We start from the raw sequence: 19,165 nt of genomic DNA on the forward strand, positions 1-19,165 counted from the left end.
CTGGTTTGGAAGACAGACATAATATTAATTCACGTGACTTCCAGCGCTGGAAAAAAAAAAACTGATGAATGGTTGGTATACCTTGTTCAATCTATACTTATTTGTCCATACTTAGGGCCTAATACTGGGGAAAGGTGGGGTTAATAGTTTATAATCAGATACAATGGGGGAAAAGAACCTCAACCGCAATGTCAAACTTGATTGGCTGTAACCATGTTAACAAAATGGTATAGAGTATCAATCAAAATCAGAATCACTTTGTTTTACTTTGTTCTGCAATGTCTAAAGCTTGCCGCACACTATACGACTCAAGACTACACGACTGACAGACTTTGGATCTAAAATAAACAAGCGGTGTTTATTCTGAGGATATTGTGATTTATTTCGGATCCAAAGTCTGTCAGTCGTTAGGTCATAGAGTGGTATAGTGTGCGGCGGGCTTCAGCCATTTCAGAACCGATTTTCATAACTAATTAGATATATAACTACATAACAACATAGATAAACTTTTCATTTCTCTTATAGAATTGTACACCACAAAATCAGAATAATCACGTGCATTTGTTAATAAACAAGGATCCCGATCTGACAAATACAAAACATACTGTTTTTGTTTTGTTTTGTTTTGTTTTGTTTTGTTTTGTGTTTTTTTTTCATTTGTTATCCCCGATACAGGCAGATATCACTAAAATTGAACATAATCATGACGATGTTAATTTGCTTGTAGTATATGACAACAGAGGATAATGCATATACAAACGTGCATATCGCTTACATGCCCTAATTAGGCCTGTGTATCAACATGTGTATCATATAATAAAGCAGCGGCAGCAACAACACAAACTCAAGAGTACACCTACATATACTCATGAAGGTTCAAAAGCACTTCAACGCAAGAATTCACAAATTCTGACGGAAAAAAAATCCTGTCACAGTACGGTACAGTTCAGTTCCCTTAAGACCCTTTATTTGATTTGATTAAATTTTGATAATGATTTATTGAAGCAAACCTGCAAAGTAGTATAACCCAAAGGCTAATTAAAATGCAGCACATCATAGAATATGATATGCAATCAAAGAGCATAATGTATGAACGTTTCAACAATGACAAATAACAATAACATTAACATAACAAATATATAGCATCTCATTGAAAATAGAAGAACATTATACAAAAATATTACACTAAAAAATATAATAATCATAGTTGTCAATACACACTTAGGCACACACTTACACACTCATGCACATCATACCCACATGTCTACAGATAAACAAATGAACTCATTTCATGCACCCATTCAACTCTTGTAAACAGTTACACATTATTTTTTTGTTTGTTTTATTTTGCATCACACTTCATTGTGGAGATACTTTTTTATCAAAACAGAGAGAAAGAGAAAGAGAGAGCTATATATACAATCAAAATTAAGAACATTGCATGGGTGATTTGTATACTACGTTACGTTTAATGATTATAGTAATACATATACAAATTTTTAGCCCAAAATTTCTATAGCGCTATTTTCTATTCTGATTATGTTCAAGGCGCGTTACACAGAAGCAAAAGAGTGAAAGTGGGGGGGGGGGGAGAAAAAGGGGAAGAAAAAGAAGAAGTAAACGTCTGTCATATCTGAGGTGAAATGATGATAAAAAGGTATACTCTCTCGATTCTAATGCTTCCCTAATGGTCCTTGATCTGGTCCTGACAGGCTGTAGGGAGGTGAAACTTACATCTCAGAGCGAGTGCAAAATCCCAGTATGGCAGATGACGTCATAACCATAACGCCAACCACGACCAAGAACACAAGTAGGACGTACAGGTGTAGACGCATCTTGAGATCTAAGTGATTCAACAACAACAACAACAACAACAACAACGACAGAGAAGATTATAGCTGGAGGTCAAATCATTGTAGGTGAACACTCTTAAAACATGCAAGTCAGAACTGACCCGGAACTGGGTCCGTTGGGGTCACAAACCGTTCCGGGTCAAAAATGACTTGGAATTTGGTCGTGAAGACCCCGAGTGGGGTCACCCTGACCCAATTCATGACTCTGAATAGGTCATATCTGACCCCATTCATTGTCATTTCTGACGAAGAACGGTGTGTGACCCCAACGGACTCAGTTCCGGGTCAATTGTGACTCGGATGTTTTAAGAGTGAAGGGTGGTGAATGTTTTGGGTACATTCTTTTCTTTTTTAATGAACCTATACTCTGTTGTTGAAAGACGTATAATCCAGATCATGAAACATGGGTGGATGGACGACTAGGACCAGTTCAATCCGCCCTTGCTCTCGTCATATCGGATAGACTGATTTTTCTCTACCAAGTCATACCCAGCTATGCGGAGATTACTGTAATCACTGCTTCTGAGATGGCTATTATGTCGGCCTGCTTGCAAGCAAAACAGAGGGGTCATCCCACGAGATGACCGACACCCACAAGCCATACAGCCCACGAGTTCGACATTGAAAACAGGTCCAGGAGTCATACAGGTCACCCTTCATACAGCCCGTGAGTTCGACACTATAGGCAAATAAAGCCAATGAGTTCGACATTATTTGCAAATAAAGACCACGAGTTCGACACTTGATAGGTAAAAACAGCCCACAAGTTCGACAGATACAACACGGTGCTTAATGTGTCGGTCTCGTGGAACTTGTCGAACTAACGAGATGTATAACCAGTGGATTGTATGAGTCATGGGCTGTACAGCTCGTGGGCTGTATGACTCGTGGGTGTCGGTCTCGTGACATGCACCGTAACAGACGATGTTGCTTTAACTGTTTTAAGGTGTTGATTTGATGATTTGAATAGGTGTAATGTGAGAGGTAACTTCTATAACTCTTAACAGGGGCGGATCCAGGAATTCTGTAAGGGGGGGGGGTGGGCGTGACTAATATTTCTGGTGCCACTTCCGGGTTTCATTTCCTTTTTTCCTTTTATTTCTTTTGTTTTTAACGAAAAATAAAGGGGGGCGTGCGCCGGTTGCGCCCCCCTCTGGATCCGCCACTGCTTAAATTTAGAGATACTTTTCTTGCAACAGTTGGTCTTAAGTCTAAACACAGTCATTCTTCTGTAGTGAAGAGAATGAAACACAATGTTAACATCACGCTCTCTAAAAGAGCAGGAACTGTATACACGCAGGTCTTGAAGAGACTACAATGTATACCCTGGTGAAATGAAACTGAAATAAAAAAAAATAAATGAAATAAGAATCAGGTTATAGAAAGAATTAGAGTATACATTAAAATGATTGACCTGGAAACAAAGGATGAAACGAGGAGGAAAGACAACTAATTATAAAATCAAGTATAGAACCCCTTCCCTCGATAAAAAGACAATGATATTACGAGACATTCTAAGATTATAATGATCAATACGGGGGAATCTTCTGGCAATATCTGCTCAGGTGACTTAATCATCAAAACAGCTTCTCCCTTTCTCAGGTTTGAACATTCATCAACGTGTCACGGTATAACCCAATTAACTTGTCAGAACAGGTAATTATTAACTCCAAATTGCATAAAGTTTATCATATTTGTGATACACAAAGATAAGGATACACTCATGATGAAAGTATAACCAATACCATGTAATAATTCTATTAGTAAATACTATCAATACAGTTATGCTAAATTCAGCAAGCCTGTTCCCTGAGTATTTCAGAGATATCATCCCATTATATGGGTCTTAAGTCTAAACAGTCAGTAAGCCAATAGGTTTCCAAGATATGTCAGAAAAACAATTTAACCATGTTAACAACAAAACACTTTTTTTTAAACTTACTGGGATGAGGAGATAACTACAAGTTGACTTGGGTATAGATTGTAATCCACCAACAGTGCCAAAGAACTTCTATCGTCGAAAACACAACATTGGATGAAAAACAAGAGCCAGTTGAGTCCGTGCAAAGTGAAGGGCACTGAAAGAAATGGCACAAACATGGATCGAATAATGTCTTCCTCCTACTTCGGGGGGAGGTGGGGTATGCTGAATGTGTATCGAATGCGTTGGCAAATTTGGACGATTTTCGGTTTGCTTGCGGAAGAGCGCAATCTGTGATCATTTTGCGACGTTTATTTTTGAAGAGAAACATCTTTTTTCCCGCAAAACATTACCAAAGTCCGACATCAATAAAGTATCGCATGATAGACGAGCTGCTTATTCCACTTGTCTGCAATGACAGGGACTTTCGTGTAGTCAGCAGGGATCCTATAAGGGGTGTTAAAAAGGTGATCACGCGTTTCAGGGCTGGAGACAAAAGCAATTTTGGGTCATTTTATAACCATGAATCCAACTTACAAAATATTTCCACCGTACACTGTACCTTCTTCTATGACAATTGTAAACAATGACGCGTGAATATAACATATTCATCAGCTTTCTGTTACACAAAAAAGTGTTCAACATGACGAACTTTTTTTCTCCTTCAGGTACAAAGCTCCACAATTGTGATTCAGAAAAAAAAAATCAGCAAAAAGTATTTTCCCTAACTTTCTCTTCAAAGCTAACCCATAATGTAAATAGTCAAATTCATAAAATACTTGCAATTTTTCACTCTGTATAAAGTGAAATGACGTTTATTCTCATAAATCACTGATTACTTTACTTTATTTATCATCAGTTGCAGAAAAAAAATGTTCATTATTGATGTTAATCAAATCGATGTTTCAGGTTATCGCCTTCTGAAAACGTGAACATAAGTCAATTCCCTTGTAAGAGTTGTTGTGTATATGTCAACACAGAAAGAATAATGTTCATTGACTAACAATACGTCCCACTTTATGTGCATATCAACCCAAAAAGGCAGCTCGAAGGTAATAAATGAGCACCGTATAGTACGAATGACCTTTTCTTTTTCTTAATCAACGAGAGGCACTTCACTCGTTTTCAGAACGACGTAATGCATTTCAAGCTTTACGTAAAAACAATTTATAGGATTTATCAGTTCTGTTCAAACAAAGAATGAACTTGCGTAGACGAAATGAATTTTGCATCCATTTCATTATTTTGCATTTCATGTAGAAATCGCATACCGCAAGTGACTTCATTGATTAAGTTCCCTATTTGCTGTCTGTTCCCCTTTCATGTAAGCAAGGAGGTTTAAGAGTTGGAGTTCCCACTGGATTTAATTATTTAAACAGTTGTTAGTTTTCTATTGATGTACAAAAGAATTCTACAGGGACATTTGTGCCTTTGATGATCGATGTTCGACGCCGCTGTCTTGATGAGCAATCTGAACATTCATTTTGAACGTTAACATAATGTTGGCCACATTTTGCTTGGTATGGTATGGTAATTTATTTCCGTAAATATAAAAAAATATTTATTTAATGATATGAAATTTCACTTAATGATAAAGAATGTAAAACAAAAGTCAATCCCGTCCAGAAATTTGTGCAAAAGCGTAAATCAGAGCTGTATCATGTGAAAATGTGTAAAACTGTACAATCTTGGAAAGCCGGTTTTATCACTTGTCCACTTAATTTCTGCAAATAAAACTAATATGGAATAATCTTCAAGTATAATTCTTTATCGATAGATATATCAGATTAGTTCCCCTGTGTGTCTAGTCGAGTAATTTTCATTTTTATTTTAACATTTTTTTTTCTGGGAATTTCTATTCGCTCATCCTCGTCTCTGTAACCAACTTACCTTTTATGAGAAGGAATAGCGAAAAGTAATTGTACACCATCACAAAGACATACATGTATATTCCTTGAATAATGGCTGGTGATTATGCAATGAGACCCGAGTCAATTGTCAAGGTGTTAACCACACACTCCCATACACACCCATTCACCCCGGTGCAAAGTGAAAATTTTGTACAGAGGGTTGAAAATAGAGCGAAATCTGGTACCTAACTGAAATTAATCACGGATTTCATGAAACTGATTTATGCTGTCATATAAACCACCTTCAACAAACTTGTACACGATTCAGCTATCACTCATATCAATGACAGTGTTATCTGATATAAAGTTTTTGAATTATTAAGAATCAAAAGTGGGAAATGTTTTTTGAAACACCTAGTATTTTGTTGCTGTTCTCGTAGTGTTGCCGTGCAATGATACGGTGCATAAACATGTGGATTTTGGGAATACCCCGAAATGGAAGGACTGGCTTGTGAAGCAGAAATAAATGCTACATGTAAAGTGACAGTGGACGGTGAGACAGTAATGCTTTAAAAGGAAATTCAGGATTATTGGAGAGCTCCATTGTGTTTGGTACCTTTTGCTCGCATCATTCATTCATTCATTCATTCATTCATTCATTCATTCATTCATTCACAAGTCGGAGATGCAAAACGTTATTGCCGGCTGCTAATGTTGTTTGTTTGTCTTTTTGTAAAGGCAATAACTGTTATTCGCCACTTGCTCATGACTGTGTTGTGGGTTAGCAACTAGTGTGTGGTATGGTGTATGGCTGCCCACCTCCCCCCCCCCCCCCCATCCTTCCATTATCCTATCTTGCCAGAGGGTGACAATAGCTGCATACTTCACGCTTGACTGGGTAAGACGAGTTTCGCTTACTTTTGATTCGGCCGAATCAACATGTTGACCAAAGAAACATATGACATGCAAAAACATTTGCATCCTTTTAGTTTCGCGCCAGCTTCTGGTTGCGCGAAATGCGCGAAAATTTCCACACCACGAAATTTTCCGCTTTTACAGTACTTAATATTATCTGAACAAATAGTACCAGTATGTTGAGTTATGGGAAGTATATTGGTGGCAGATGTCATGTCAACATGAGTGGCTTGGGGGTCATCACAGTGGATTCTCGGCTTCTTACAACTTTCACTCCGTCTATAGTTTTGAGAAGACATGAATCTGAATAAACAAATGAAAATAGCATTCGCAGGACTGCAGCATGGCATTCTACGTGTACCACAATTTCTTTATTTTTGTAAAAAGATTACATTCAAAGAGACCACTCACCATGATGGAAAGAAAATTACAAAAGACAAACCAAATAAAAACATAAACTGGATGATTCTACATGTATCTATCAGTTCATGAAAGTTTACAATTTACCAATGTCTTCATACGCGAAAATGGTACAAATGCCAAGACTTGATACTGTAATGACAAATATTACATATAGTACCACAGATATACATGAACAAACATAAACATTTGATAAAACTACTGTAAAATGTAGAGACACTATAGCTGACCTGTGAGAAAATGGACAAAATCACCGAAAAACAAACAGAAAACAACAAACAATTAGTTCCAAGATCAGTTGGTCTTAATTCTTTTCAATGCACTTTACCCCGTACGTTTCACCGAGGTGGTACAATATTTCATTCAAGTAGTTGTCAGTTTTCTGAGGATGCACAAAAGAATTCTGTGTCTGCTTTCGTGCCTGTGATGTTGGAGATTTGAAGTCGCCACTATTCTGAGCACTCTAAAGTTTCATCTTAAACTAAAACATAATGTCGGGGATATTTCGCTTGTTTCTCATTAAATGAAATGAAAATTAATCTTATAATAAAACATATACAAGAAAATTCAATCCTTTCAAGAAATGTGTGTAATTGAAAATATAAATTGGAGCCGTATGCTGTGAAAGTGTTTGAAACTGTAACCCCTTGGAAAGTCTATTATTCAGCCTTTTCCAGTCAATTCAAATAGAACTGATATGGTGTGATCTTAAAGTATATTTTTTAATAAATCAATATGTCGATCAGATTTTTGTCCATTTATCAGTAATCCTATCTATTTGCGCATCCCCGTGTCTTTACCATTACGTACCACTAATCTTTTATATCAGCATAGGGATGGCAAAAAGGAAATCCTATCAAGAAGCACTACCATCACTAATTGTTTTAAGCTCCCGAAATACTTGCATCTGATTGGCTGAGAGCAACTTTGTTCGACAAACTTGTCGGACAAAATGCTTCATGAAATGCCCCCCCCCCCCCACACACACACACCCACACGAAATGGAATGATAAATCAGCCCTGGATACTAGTGTACAATGTATACTGGTTATACTGCGCCTGCTATAAATGAGACTGAAATCAATGATCTATATAAACAAAGAAGAGACACTGATCTCTATCTATATGTAATAGGAAGTATTTCCTATAGAGATCAGTGAGTAGTGATCAGCTATTTTCTCATCGTTATCATCAGCATTGTACGTGAGAGGGCGCTATACGGCGTTCCGAACACTAAACGAATGGTTCCGAAGTACACTGTATTCCAAAGATGCTTCTCCATCCAGAGCTAGGCCAAAATATTCACTCGTTCCTCGCAGCGGCTTCCGGTGTAACCACGGAGGCATACGCAGTCGTAGTCTCCATCTGTGTTGACGCACTGTGAGTCATTCTGACACTCACTGGTTCGCTCTGCGCACTCGTCGATATCTGAAGAAAACAGTAAGAAGTAAATGAAGAAGTTTTGGGAGAAATGGGAAGATCAGAAAGTGAGCGAAATTTGGACAGATAGGCTGATAAAATAATTTTGCCTTGTGCTGGGAATGGGTGCAGTGGGAATTTGACAGTCAGATTCCCATAACAACGTGCATCATATGGTTACTCTGACCTGTCAAACATGCTAATTGTCAAGTCAATAATATGATTTACGGCTAGCTTTCTAGGAAACCAAAGTCCAAATATGAAGTGGATTGAGTGAAAGAGGCAATATTAGTAGAACACATCAGCATTGATCAGTGAAAGTTTGAGCAAAATCCGTCAATCGATTCAAACGTTATGATTTTTCAAAACTTCGGTGCCGTCATTGCTACATAGAAGATTACAATCATGTCATTGTGGACAATAATATAAGTAAACATAATAAGCAGAATTCTACAAAATCTCATTCATGAAAAAAAAATCGAAGCCGTCATCAATGGATAAGGAAACTACATAACTTGGACACACACACACACACACACACACACATATATATATATATATATATATATATATATATGTATATACATATTATATATATATATATATTATATATATGTATATATGTATACACCAATGTGCAGTATATTTGTGTTCATAAGTTTGTGCATGTATGAGTCATGCTAACATTATAGGAAATGCTAAACCATGGAGCTAAAAGCTCCATGGTTGAATTCTGAGGAACAGTTTTTGTAGTATGAATGGGTTGAAGAGGAAGAAGGTCTCCTTTCTCGGTGATTTGTCGGATATCCTGTTTCATCGGGAAGGTTATCATAAGTTATCAGCACCCGAAAAAGAAACGTCACTAATCACTGCTAAATAATTATGGGATGCAAATTTGGTTTAGAAAGAGGAAGTGTGCTCTCCGGCCAACGAACGTAGTTTCCATAACACTGTACTACAAATGTCCACTCTGGGTTGTACTGGACATTCACAGAAGTACAGTGGTCAGAGGTGGTAGATCTTCTGAAAAGCCAAGCTAAGTGCATTTTTATTAATTTTTTAAATTTCTTTTTAGGGATACTCTTGCACAGACACATAGAGAGCGAACTTACATTCTGTTTACAGGTGGACTTTCCCACTCCTTTTTAGAGTTCATAGATCGTGTTTCTTTTGCGTTTGTGTGTTTGTGTGTGTGTGTTTGTGTGTGTGTGTTTTGTTTTCAATTCTGCTGTGGTCCCACACAGGCAAAATATCGTTTCATTTAACCAAGTCTCCTTTCAGCATTACTCTCACCCTTTCCCCCATTATCTTCCCTTTCCTCTCTTTCTCTCTCTCTCCCTCTCTTCTCCATTTGTAATATATATATATATATATATATATATATATATATATATATATATATGTGTGTGTGTGTGTGTGTGTAACTAATGCATTATCATGCAATTGAAATCTGTTTTTCTGTGTGTATGTGCGTGTAATATATGCGTTTTGTTCGTTCGCCGGTATTCCCGAAGCGCGTGTTATAATTTGCGTGCAAGCAGTGTAACATTGATTTTGAATTCTCTCTCTCTCTCTCTCTCTCTCTCTCTCTCTCTCTCTCTCTCTATATATATATATATATATATATATATATATATATATATATATATATACACATGACTATTAATCTACGTATGTATTATCAGGGAGCATATTTTACCAGAGCATGTTCTCCCAAGGTTACCGGGGTTGCCTTCACGATATCCGGTGGGACAGGAACAGTTGAACGAGCCCGGAATGTTGATGCAGGATGCGTTGTTGAAACAATTGTGCGTTGCTAAAGTGCACTCATTGTTGTCTGAAGAGAGCCAAAAGAAACAAACGGAATAAAAAAAAAAGGGGGGCACCATAAAGTATTTCCCAATACCGAACGGATTCATGACGCCCAAAGTCATTGTTTAATTCATAAATCACTCACTCAAATGACGCTTGAATACAAGCAATCTTGATAAATACTAGTCACATCATTATGAAGAACATCAGTCCTGTCAATCTGAGTAGGCATCTATGGGTATACACACCAGGGTGATCACGTTGCATGGAAAATGTTGATCGATTTTGATGTGATATTGAGGCACGGTTATATAGGTTGATGGGCCTATAACATTTCATGCAACAATCTCATGAACGAAAATTATTTTGTTTTCGGTAACGAACCTTTGAATTAACACAACAAAGGTTCGGAATAACGTATCCTATTTCATTTTCGAGCTAACGATGGGTATAGGGAATTTGTGTGTTGCGGTATAATGAACCTTCGGGTCAAGTGAACCTTCGAAATAACGAACGTCACCCTTTCAAAATCGAGGATACCAGCCACGTGGAGTCCTTGTCGCTCAGTGGGTAAGCCAAAGAGCTCTTATTCTCGAGGTGTCTGGTTCAAGTCCGCTAGCAGCAGCTAGCGTTTTGTCCTTTGTAAACAATACATTGTATCCTCATTTTATTACTTTAACACTCATTCTCATCATCTATTTCGAAGGAGGAGTTTGTTCAAAAGTACCTAAGTATATAGGTGATTCCTGCTTCTTATATTGTGGTATAATTCAGTGTGTGTGTGTGTGTGTGTGTGTGTGTGTGTGTGTGTGTGTGTCTGTGTGTGCATGTTTGTGTGTAAATCGGTTCATTCTGCATTGCATGGTAGAATGATAACACAATCATGTACACACACAACCATAACTGAGAATCTGAAGAACAACGTCATAATCAAAAGCAAAGACATTTTTAAGACACTTGTGATGAATGACGGACAACAGGATGTGGGACCACCCATCTGCTCATTCAGGTCTACAACCAGAAAACATGAAATGAATTCAAAATAGATAGACAAACTCACCAGAACAGTTTCTTCCGGGGTTAGATGGCTGCTGGTCAGTGTAACCGGACGGGCAAGAGCAGGTGAAGCTTCCGTCCAAGTTTCGGCAATGCTGGCCGGAGAAACAGTCGTGGATTCCTGTGGCACACTCATCGACGTCTGCGAAATCAAGACGATATAATATCATAATTAAAGGACAAGTCTACCTTTATTATACGGATTGAGGGAATGCAGCCATATCAGTAGAGCACATCAGTGAAAATTTGAGAAAAATCGGAAAATCCGTTCAAAAGCTATGAATTTTTAAAAGTATTTGAGTCACTGCTGCGTGAGAAGACTACTACAGTGTATTAGTCTGGGTGCCAAAGGCTGAACCTTGTTTTACCGTCCATCCAATGTTTCTTGATGGTTTTACCCTATTTCGGGGGTGCTGAGTTCAAATCTGCATGATGCAACTCTTGCATCCTTGAGGGTTTTGAGATATTCAAGATGGCCGCCAAAATGGCCGCCCAAACCGGAAATTCCCATGTATTTCCTTCTAAATGATGAGAAATTGAAAACAGTTCATGGTTTTACCCTATTTCGAGGGTGCTGAATCCAAATCTGGATGATGCAACTCTTGCATCCTTGAGGATTTTGAGATATTCAAGATGGCCGCCAAAATGGCCGCCAAAATCGGAAATCCCTATGTATTTCCTTCTAAATGGTGAGAAGTTCAAAACAATTTCATGGTTCTAAGCTATTTCGAGGATGTTGAAGCCGAATCTGGCTGATGCGACTCTTGCATCATTGAGGATTTTGAAAATTCAAGATGGCCACCAAATTGGCCGCCAAAATGGCCGCCCAAACCGGAAATTCCTATGTATTTCCTTCATAGTGGTGAGTAATTGAAAACAATTGATAGTTCGAAGCTATTTCTATGGTGCTGAATCCGAATCAGGATAATGCAACTCTTGTATCGTTAAGGGTTCTGAAATATTCAAGATGGCCGCCAAAATGGCCGCCAAAACCGGAAATTCCCCTGTATTTCCTTCTAAATGGTGGGAAATTGAAAAACTATTGATGGTTTTACCCTAGTTCGAGGGTGCTGAGTCAGAATCTTGATAAAACTCTTATATCCTTAAGGGTTTTGAGATGATAAAGATGGCGACCAAAATGACCGCTAAAAATGGAAACTCACATATAGACCCCCTTTTTCCTTCTAAATGGTGTAAAATTGAAAACAAATTGATGGTTTTACCCTATTTTGAGTTTGCTGAATTTGAAGCTGCAGGATACAGCTCTTGCATCCTTAATGGTTTTGAGATGATAAAGATGGCTGCCAAAATGGCCCCCAAATGGCCGTCAAAAACGGAAATTCCCATGTAGGCCCCCTAATTCGTTCTAAATGGTGTAAAATTGAAAACAATTGGTAGTTTTACCCTATTTTGAGAGTGCTGAATCCGAACCTGGTTGGTGCAACTTTTGTGTGTGTGTGTGTGTTTTTGTGTTTTTTTTTGTTTTTTTTGTTTTTTTGGGGGGGGGGTTGAGAATTCCAAGATGACCGCCAAAATAACTGTCAATATTGAAATTTTTGAGACCCCATTCAGCACCCTCGACGTTTTGTTGTTGCCATTTTTGCATTCCTTAGGGTTTTGAGATGTCCAAGTGACCGCCAAAATAATTGGCAGAAATTGAAATTCCGACATTAATATTTTTTCTAAATGGTGAAAATTTGAAAATAAATTGGTCTCACCCCACTTTGAGGGTGCTGAAGGTTTTGAGATATTTACAAATGTCCTGTATAAACGGAAATTCCTTGATATTATCTTATAAATTGTGAAATATTGTGCTAACGTGAAGCGTGTGATTAAATGCAATAATCCGTATTCTTGAATTCAACTCGGTTGAGCAAATTTGTCAAATCAGCCAACAATTAATGACATCCAAAAGGACTGTCACAATGGTATTGTAATATACTTAGATATTCCGATATGTCTCAAACGGAACTTTAACACGAAGTGGAAAGAAAAATGATATTGACATCATACTGAAACGTACAAACACAAGGATAAGACTGAAAATTTCTTTATGCACAATTGTTATAAAGTAATGCCTGTGGTAGCCACGAAGGGCTCCGCAGACTGATGTGACGTTAATCCTCTTTGGCTATAAGAGTGATATTAAATGATGGCCTGCTGGTGTTTGGTGTTGAAATTTGTTTTGTATTCTTATGAGTCTCGCCGCGTGCTCTTATGAAACTTGTGACATATTCTGATTACGTCACTAGAAATGGTTGCATCCATGACCACTATAATAGATAATTATCAATATAAGGGTAATTTCAAAAACACTCTGCGTGCTTATGATATTCGTAAGTACTGGACTATCAACTATTACCTTAGATGTTGTTATTTGTTTGTTTTTTACTGCGCGTTACCTGTGATTTTTCCATCCCCTCGTGTGTATATATGATATTGTCGCTTGGGCGACAAGACCCTGTATCTGAAATTTTAGTGAAAATGACATTTTTTGAATAAACAGATAATCAGTTAATGATGTCTTGTCCAAACTTTAGCTCTCTTACCCCAAAAATGAAGCTACCATGGCATGTCAAAGGAAAGGTTCTCTCATTTGTTATAGTGCTTTGGCTGCCATGTTTGTTTGCTTTCTGTTTTTGTTTTTGTTTTTCTCTCCTGAACATGTGACATTTTGTAGATACGAGGTTTGTCGCCCCATATGTATATATATATATATATATATATACATATATATATATATATATATATATATATATATAATATTACATCATATTGAAGAAAAATTTGAAGCAGAACCATAAAAATGTCCAACTCTTGTCTTCAATAATGTCATCAAGACCACCAATATAAACCAATTAACCAATGTGAGTGTTCATGGATGAAACGATTAAAACTGTTCATGGATTAAAACTGGTAATATTGGGAATCTCAGTAAACTTCTCTACATCACTATCACAATATGATCGAGATGGGTATGTCTTGTCCACTGATTGTTAGTGTTCAAAACATATCAATGATATGTAGATGAAATTCATGAAATAGTGTAATCTTTCAAATATTCAACCGCATCTGTAGTCTTGCAGGATTCATTCCTGGCACAGCTGTATCTTACAAACTCCAAGATATCCGGTAAAGCAGGTTTCCCTGTACAGCAAGCTCAGACTGGGATGGACAATATGCGTTCGTTTATCAGCAAAGTATGGGTGGGTTTAGATTCTGCCATTGACGAAAACATAAAATAGGGTAAAACCATTTATTGTTATCAATTTCTCACCATTCTGGCGAGCAAACTGTTCTCAATTGCGAAGCATTAAAATTGAAATACGTGGAAATTTCCGGTTTTGGCGGCCATTTTGAAATCGGAATAGGACAGAACCATCAATTGTTCTCAATTTTGAACCATTGAGAATGAAATACGTAAGAATTTCCGGTTTTGGCGGCCATTTTGGCGGCCATCTTGAATATCTTAAAATCCTCAAGGATGAAGGAGTTGCATCATGCAGATTTGGATTCAGCACCCTCCAAACAGGGTAAAAGCCATCAATTGTATTCAATTTCTTACCATTTGGAAGGAAATATATCGGAATTTCTGGTTTTAATTGGCAGTTATTTCGGCGGCCACTTTGGCGGCCATCTCGAATATCTCAAAACCCTCAAGGATGCAAGAGTTGAATCATCCAGATTCGGATTCAGCACCATGGAAATAGGGTAAAACCATCAATTGTTTTCAATTTCTCACCAGTTAAAAGGAAAAACATGGGAATTTCCGGTTTTGGCGGCCATTTTGGTGGCCATCTTGAATATCTCAAAATCCTCAACGATGCAAGAGTTGCATCATCCAGATTCGGATTCAGCACCCTCGAAATAGGGTAAAACCATCAAGTGTTTTCAATTTCTCACCATTGAGAATGAAATACGTGAGAATTTCTTGTTTTGGCGGCCATTTTGGCGGCCATCTTGAATATCTCAAAATCCTCAAGGATGAAGGAGTTGCATCATCAAGATTTGGATTCAGCACTCTCCAAACAGGGTAAAGCTATCAATTGTTTTCAATTTCTCACCATTTAGAAGGAAATACATGGGAATTTCCCGTTTGGGCGGCCATTTTGGCGGCCATCTTGAATATCTCAAAATCCTCAAGGATACAAGAGTTGCATCATCCAGATTTGGATTCAGCACCCTCGAAATAGGGTAAAACCATCAAGTGTGTTCAATTTCTCACCATTGAGAATGAAATACGTGAGAATTTCTTGTTTTGGCGGCCATTTTGGCGGCCATCTTGAATATCTTAAAATCCTCATGGATGAAGGAGTTGCATCATGCAGATTTGGATTCAGCACCCTCCAAACAGGGTAAGACCATGAATTGTTTTCAATTTCTCACCATTTAGAAGGAAATACATGGGAATTTCCGGTTTGGGCGGCCATTTTGGCGGCCATCTTGAATATCTCAAAACCCTCAAGGATGCAAGAGTTGCATCATCCAGATTCGGATTCAGCACCCTCGAAATAAGGTAAAACCATCAAAAAACGTTGGGTGGACGGTAAAACAAGGTTATGCCCAAAAAGTGGCTTTGGCACCCAGACTATATGTTACATGCGTAGAACGACAAAAGGAAAATATAAAGCGAATTTCATAACTTGTTTATTTTATGAAAAATGCCCATTTCCTCGACTTGCACTGACGTGTGTTAAGGATTATATTATTCCCCCTGCCTACTGAAAGAGGTTAGTCAAGTGTTCTTGTATTATGCGAGACAAGTGAAAATATGTTGAATTTTCTTTACATCATTCCAGACATGTGACATCACCTGTAGCAGCCTTCTCATCCAGCTAGTGACTGAGTAAAAACTTAACTTTTAAACGGATTGTCCGATTTTACTCAAACTATCACTGATGTGTTCTAGTAACAATGCTGCATTTACTTAATCCACATATCTATGAAGGTGAACTTGTCTTTTAACCCTATCTTAACCGGGGGGGGGGGGGGGGTCAGATTGACCCCCTCGACATTTCGCACCATGATTCCGCAACGCGCAGAGATTTGCCGCGCCATTTCATGAATGTTTTCATTGAAGTCTACCGCATAATTTGAACGCAAATTTGCGACGTCCGGGTACACCAACTCAAATTCGTGATATTGTGAGCAAATCCAATACAAATTGTTTTTTTTTTTTGTTAAATTGATATGAATCAGATTGTTTCATTCTTTATTCATTGAAATTTACCAATTCTAATGTAGATAAGCTCGAAAAAGTGCCTATATACAACAGATATAGGCAAAAAATGATAGAAAAGAAAAGGTTGAAGAAACAATAACATACATAAGAAATTAATACAATACAAAACAAAGAATATTAACGTTGATTGTGCTTTTTTTGCAAAAAAAATTGTTTGATGTGTTTGAGGAATTCTGACACAAAGATTTAGCCATTCTTCAGTCTTTTGAATGGAGTTATAGGTGAAAATAAGATTCATTCATAAATTTGCATAATTAGTTTATCAAAAATATGAAATTAGTATTTTTCTATTGTATGACCATGTAATCTTGTAGTATACATCCAGCTCTATGTTCAGGCAAAATTTTGCGGCGATCGCGCCATCAGCGGCCGAGAACTTGGTCTCAAATGTCCCAGTTAGAATAGGGATGAGGGAAAGTAAATGATCGAGTTATCTGACAGTCACGTCGGGGAGATTTGATATGAAGACAGGGTGTGCTCATTTGATAATTGTTACAGTTCCTAATTCCGAAATTTGGTAATTCCAAAGGTTCGTTTAACTGAAACTGAAGTAAGGTTTCTTATTCCGAAGATTTGATAATCCGGAAATGAGAAGAGATTCTTAAATCCCGAAATGTTCGTTCGTACTGACCATCTCACCATTTTCGGAATAACGAATCCTATTCCAATTTCGGATGAACGTATTTTCGGAAAAAAAAAACGCATCTTATTTCATTTTCGGAATTAAGAACTTTTGGAAAAACAGACTTCCAGAATAAGGCCACATTAAACGAGTCCTTTTTCATTTTCGGATTAACTAACCTCTTGGTATACGCAATTTGTGTGTTTCGGAATAATAAACCTTCGGAATAGCCAACATCACCCCATTATGATATATTCTCCTTCCAGTGTTTTTGCAATAACTGTCGTCTGCACTCTTCAATTAATTCTTGGGTAGCGGCATCTTGTATAGGGCTATAGGCGTAAGGAGTACATAGATTGATACAATTACATAAAATGTTATTTCCCGCCAGTCAACTTGCTAGTGTAACTACAATAATAGTATATGATCATAAATGAATACAGTAAGAATTATGTGATATATGGTTAATTCTCTAAAAATTACAGATTAAGATTTATTTTGTATGAAAGGTAGCTGACAGGGCCTTTCTAAAATATTTCACTCTTTGGTTGTAGATATTGTACTTTGTTCTTTGTATTATTCTATTATATATATTAAAAAAAGTGGAATATGAGTTATAGTGATATGTTTGCATATTCAAGAGGAATATTATGTGAGTACATGTATATTCAAGTGGAATATGATACTTATCATATATATTTTTTAATTGTTTTCTTGGATTATCTAATTGATTAATTAAAGTGTCAGCTTGTTAAAGTGAGAGATTATGGCAGTATATACTGCAAAATATTGTTAGCTTTGTCTTCAGCTGTTGTATGTATGTATGTTTTACTTTGCATCCAGAACGGATTTGCTTTTTCCATATACATGGCTTGATGAAATCGCTAAAGATCAAGCAAAAAAAAAAAAAAGAAAAGAAAAATAATTACCATCGGCGCAGTATCTTCCCTCATGAGCAGCAGAGCAGACGCACTCATAACCTCCCATTGTGTTGTTACAAGTGGCTCCATTGAAACAATCATGATCCCCAGTAGTGCACTCGTTAATGTCTGCATGTGAATGATAAGACAAGGTTGAGAAGACGGGGGTGGGGTGGGGTGGAGGCTTTAGTTTGTAATACATAATGGATGAGGAAGACCAGGATTTGTCAAAGGGTAGAAACAAAAATAAAAGGGGGATTAGAAAAGGGAAGAAAGCGGATTAGGAGCAAAGGAATCATGATATGTTGCGGCTGTTTGCAGTGGTACTGTACAAATTTTTGACGAGAAAGTGTTCGAGTTTTACTGCGTGTATTATGTTATAGTGCGGTATAGACTCTGAAGAAATATTTCCTAATACTGGACAAACTTGTTATTATCTTTCGCACTTTAGCTTAAATTCCCTATGTTGTGAAAACTGGACAAAGACTTTGAATTCCTGCTGCTCTGTGTTTCATCACGTCTTCTTTTTACATTGCATTATTCGTGTCTTCATTTTTTTTCTGGAATGTTTTACATGTTAATCAAAATCTTAAATTGAAATTATGTTCGTGCAAGGCAGCAGGAGGGGGTCATCCCACGAGACCGACACCCACAAGCCATACGGTCCACGAGACCGACATCAATAATAGGTTCATGAGTCATACAACCCACGAGTTATACGGCTCAGGAGTCATACAGCCCATGAGTTCGACACTACGCACAAAAGGCTCATTAGACCGACACTAAGCAAACACAGCCCACGAGAGCGGTGCTAAGCAATAAAGGCTCACGAGACCGACACTAAGCAAAGAAAGCCCACGAGACCGACAGTAGGCAAAGAAGGCCCACGAGACCGACAGGATAAACAGCGCCATCTACATGTCAATTATCTGTACAGGGTGTTCCATGAACGGAAAAATAACATACTGGTGGGTGCAATTTCTTCACGCTATCAAGTGAAAGATGGTAACCATCTACATTATGAACGACATCATATGTATTTCTGCATACTTCTAGGGGGCAGGTCTGTCAGGGAGCGATATTGTTATCAATTAAAAAAAAATAGAATTGTATTCTTCATGCCCCCCCCCCCCCC

At 37.6% G+C, this 19,165-nt stretch overlaps 1 protein-coding gene across 1 annotated transcript in view; it reads right to left on the reverse strand.

The window, feature by feature from the left end:
- Positions 1-7,952: 7,952 nt before the first annotated feature.
- LOC139727926 (uncharacterized) overlaps positions 7,953-19,165 on the reverse strand; it is a 35,501-nt gene continuing 24,288 nt past the window's right edge. The window contains exons 5-8 of the mRNA XM_071638898.1: positions 18,040-18,159; positions 11,251-11,388; positions 10,078-10,215; positions 7,953-8,387 (exon numbers count right to left, since the gene is read on the reverse strand). Of these exons, the coding sequence (XP_071494999.1) occupies positions 8,248-8,387; positions 10,078-10,215; positions 11,251-11,388; positions 18,040-18,159 (536 nt within the window). The 3' untranslated portion in view covers positions 7,953-8,247. The remainder of the gene's footprint in view (positions 8,388-10,077; positions 10,216-11,250; positions 11,389-18,039; positions 18,160-19,165) is intronic.

This window comes from Diadema antillarum, unplaced genomic scaffold, assembly GCF_040938485.1.
Source record: "Diadema antillarum isolate AM-2024a unplaced genomic scaffold, OU_Dant_1.0 seq00000160_RagTag, whole genome shotgun sequence".
NCBI lineage: Eukaryota > Metazoa > Echinodermata > Echinoidea > Diadematoida > Diadematidae > Diadema > Diadema antillarum.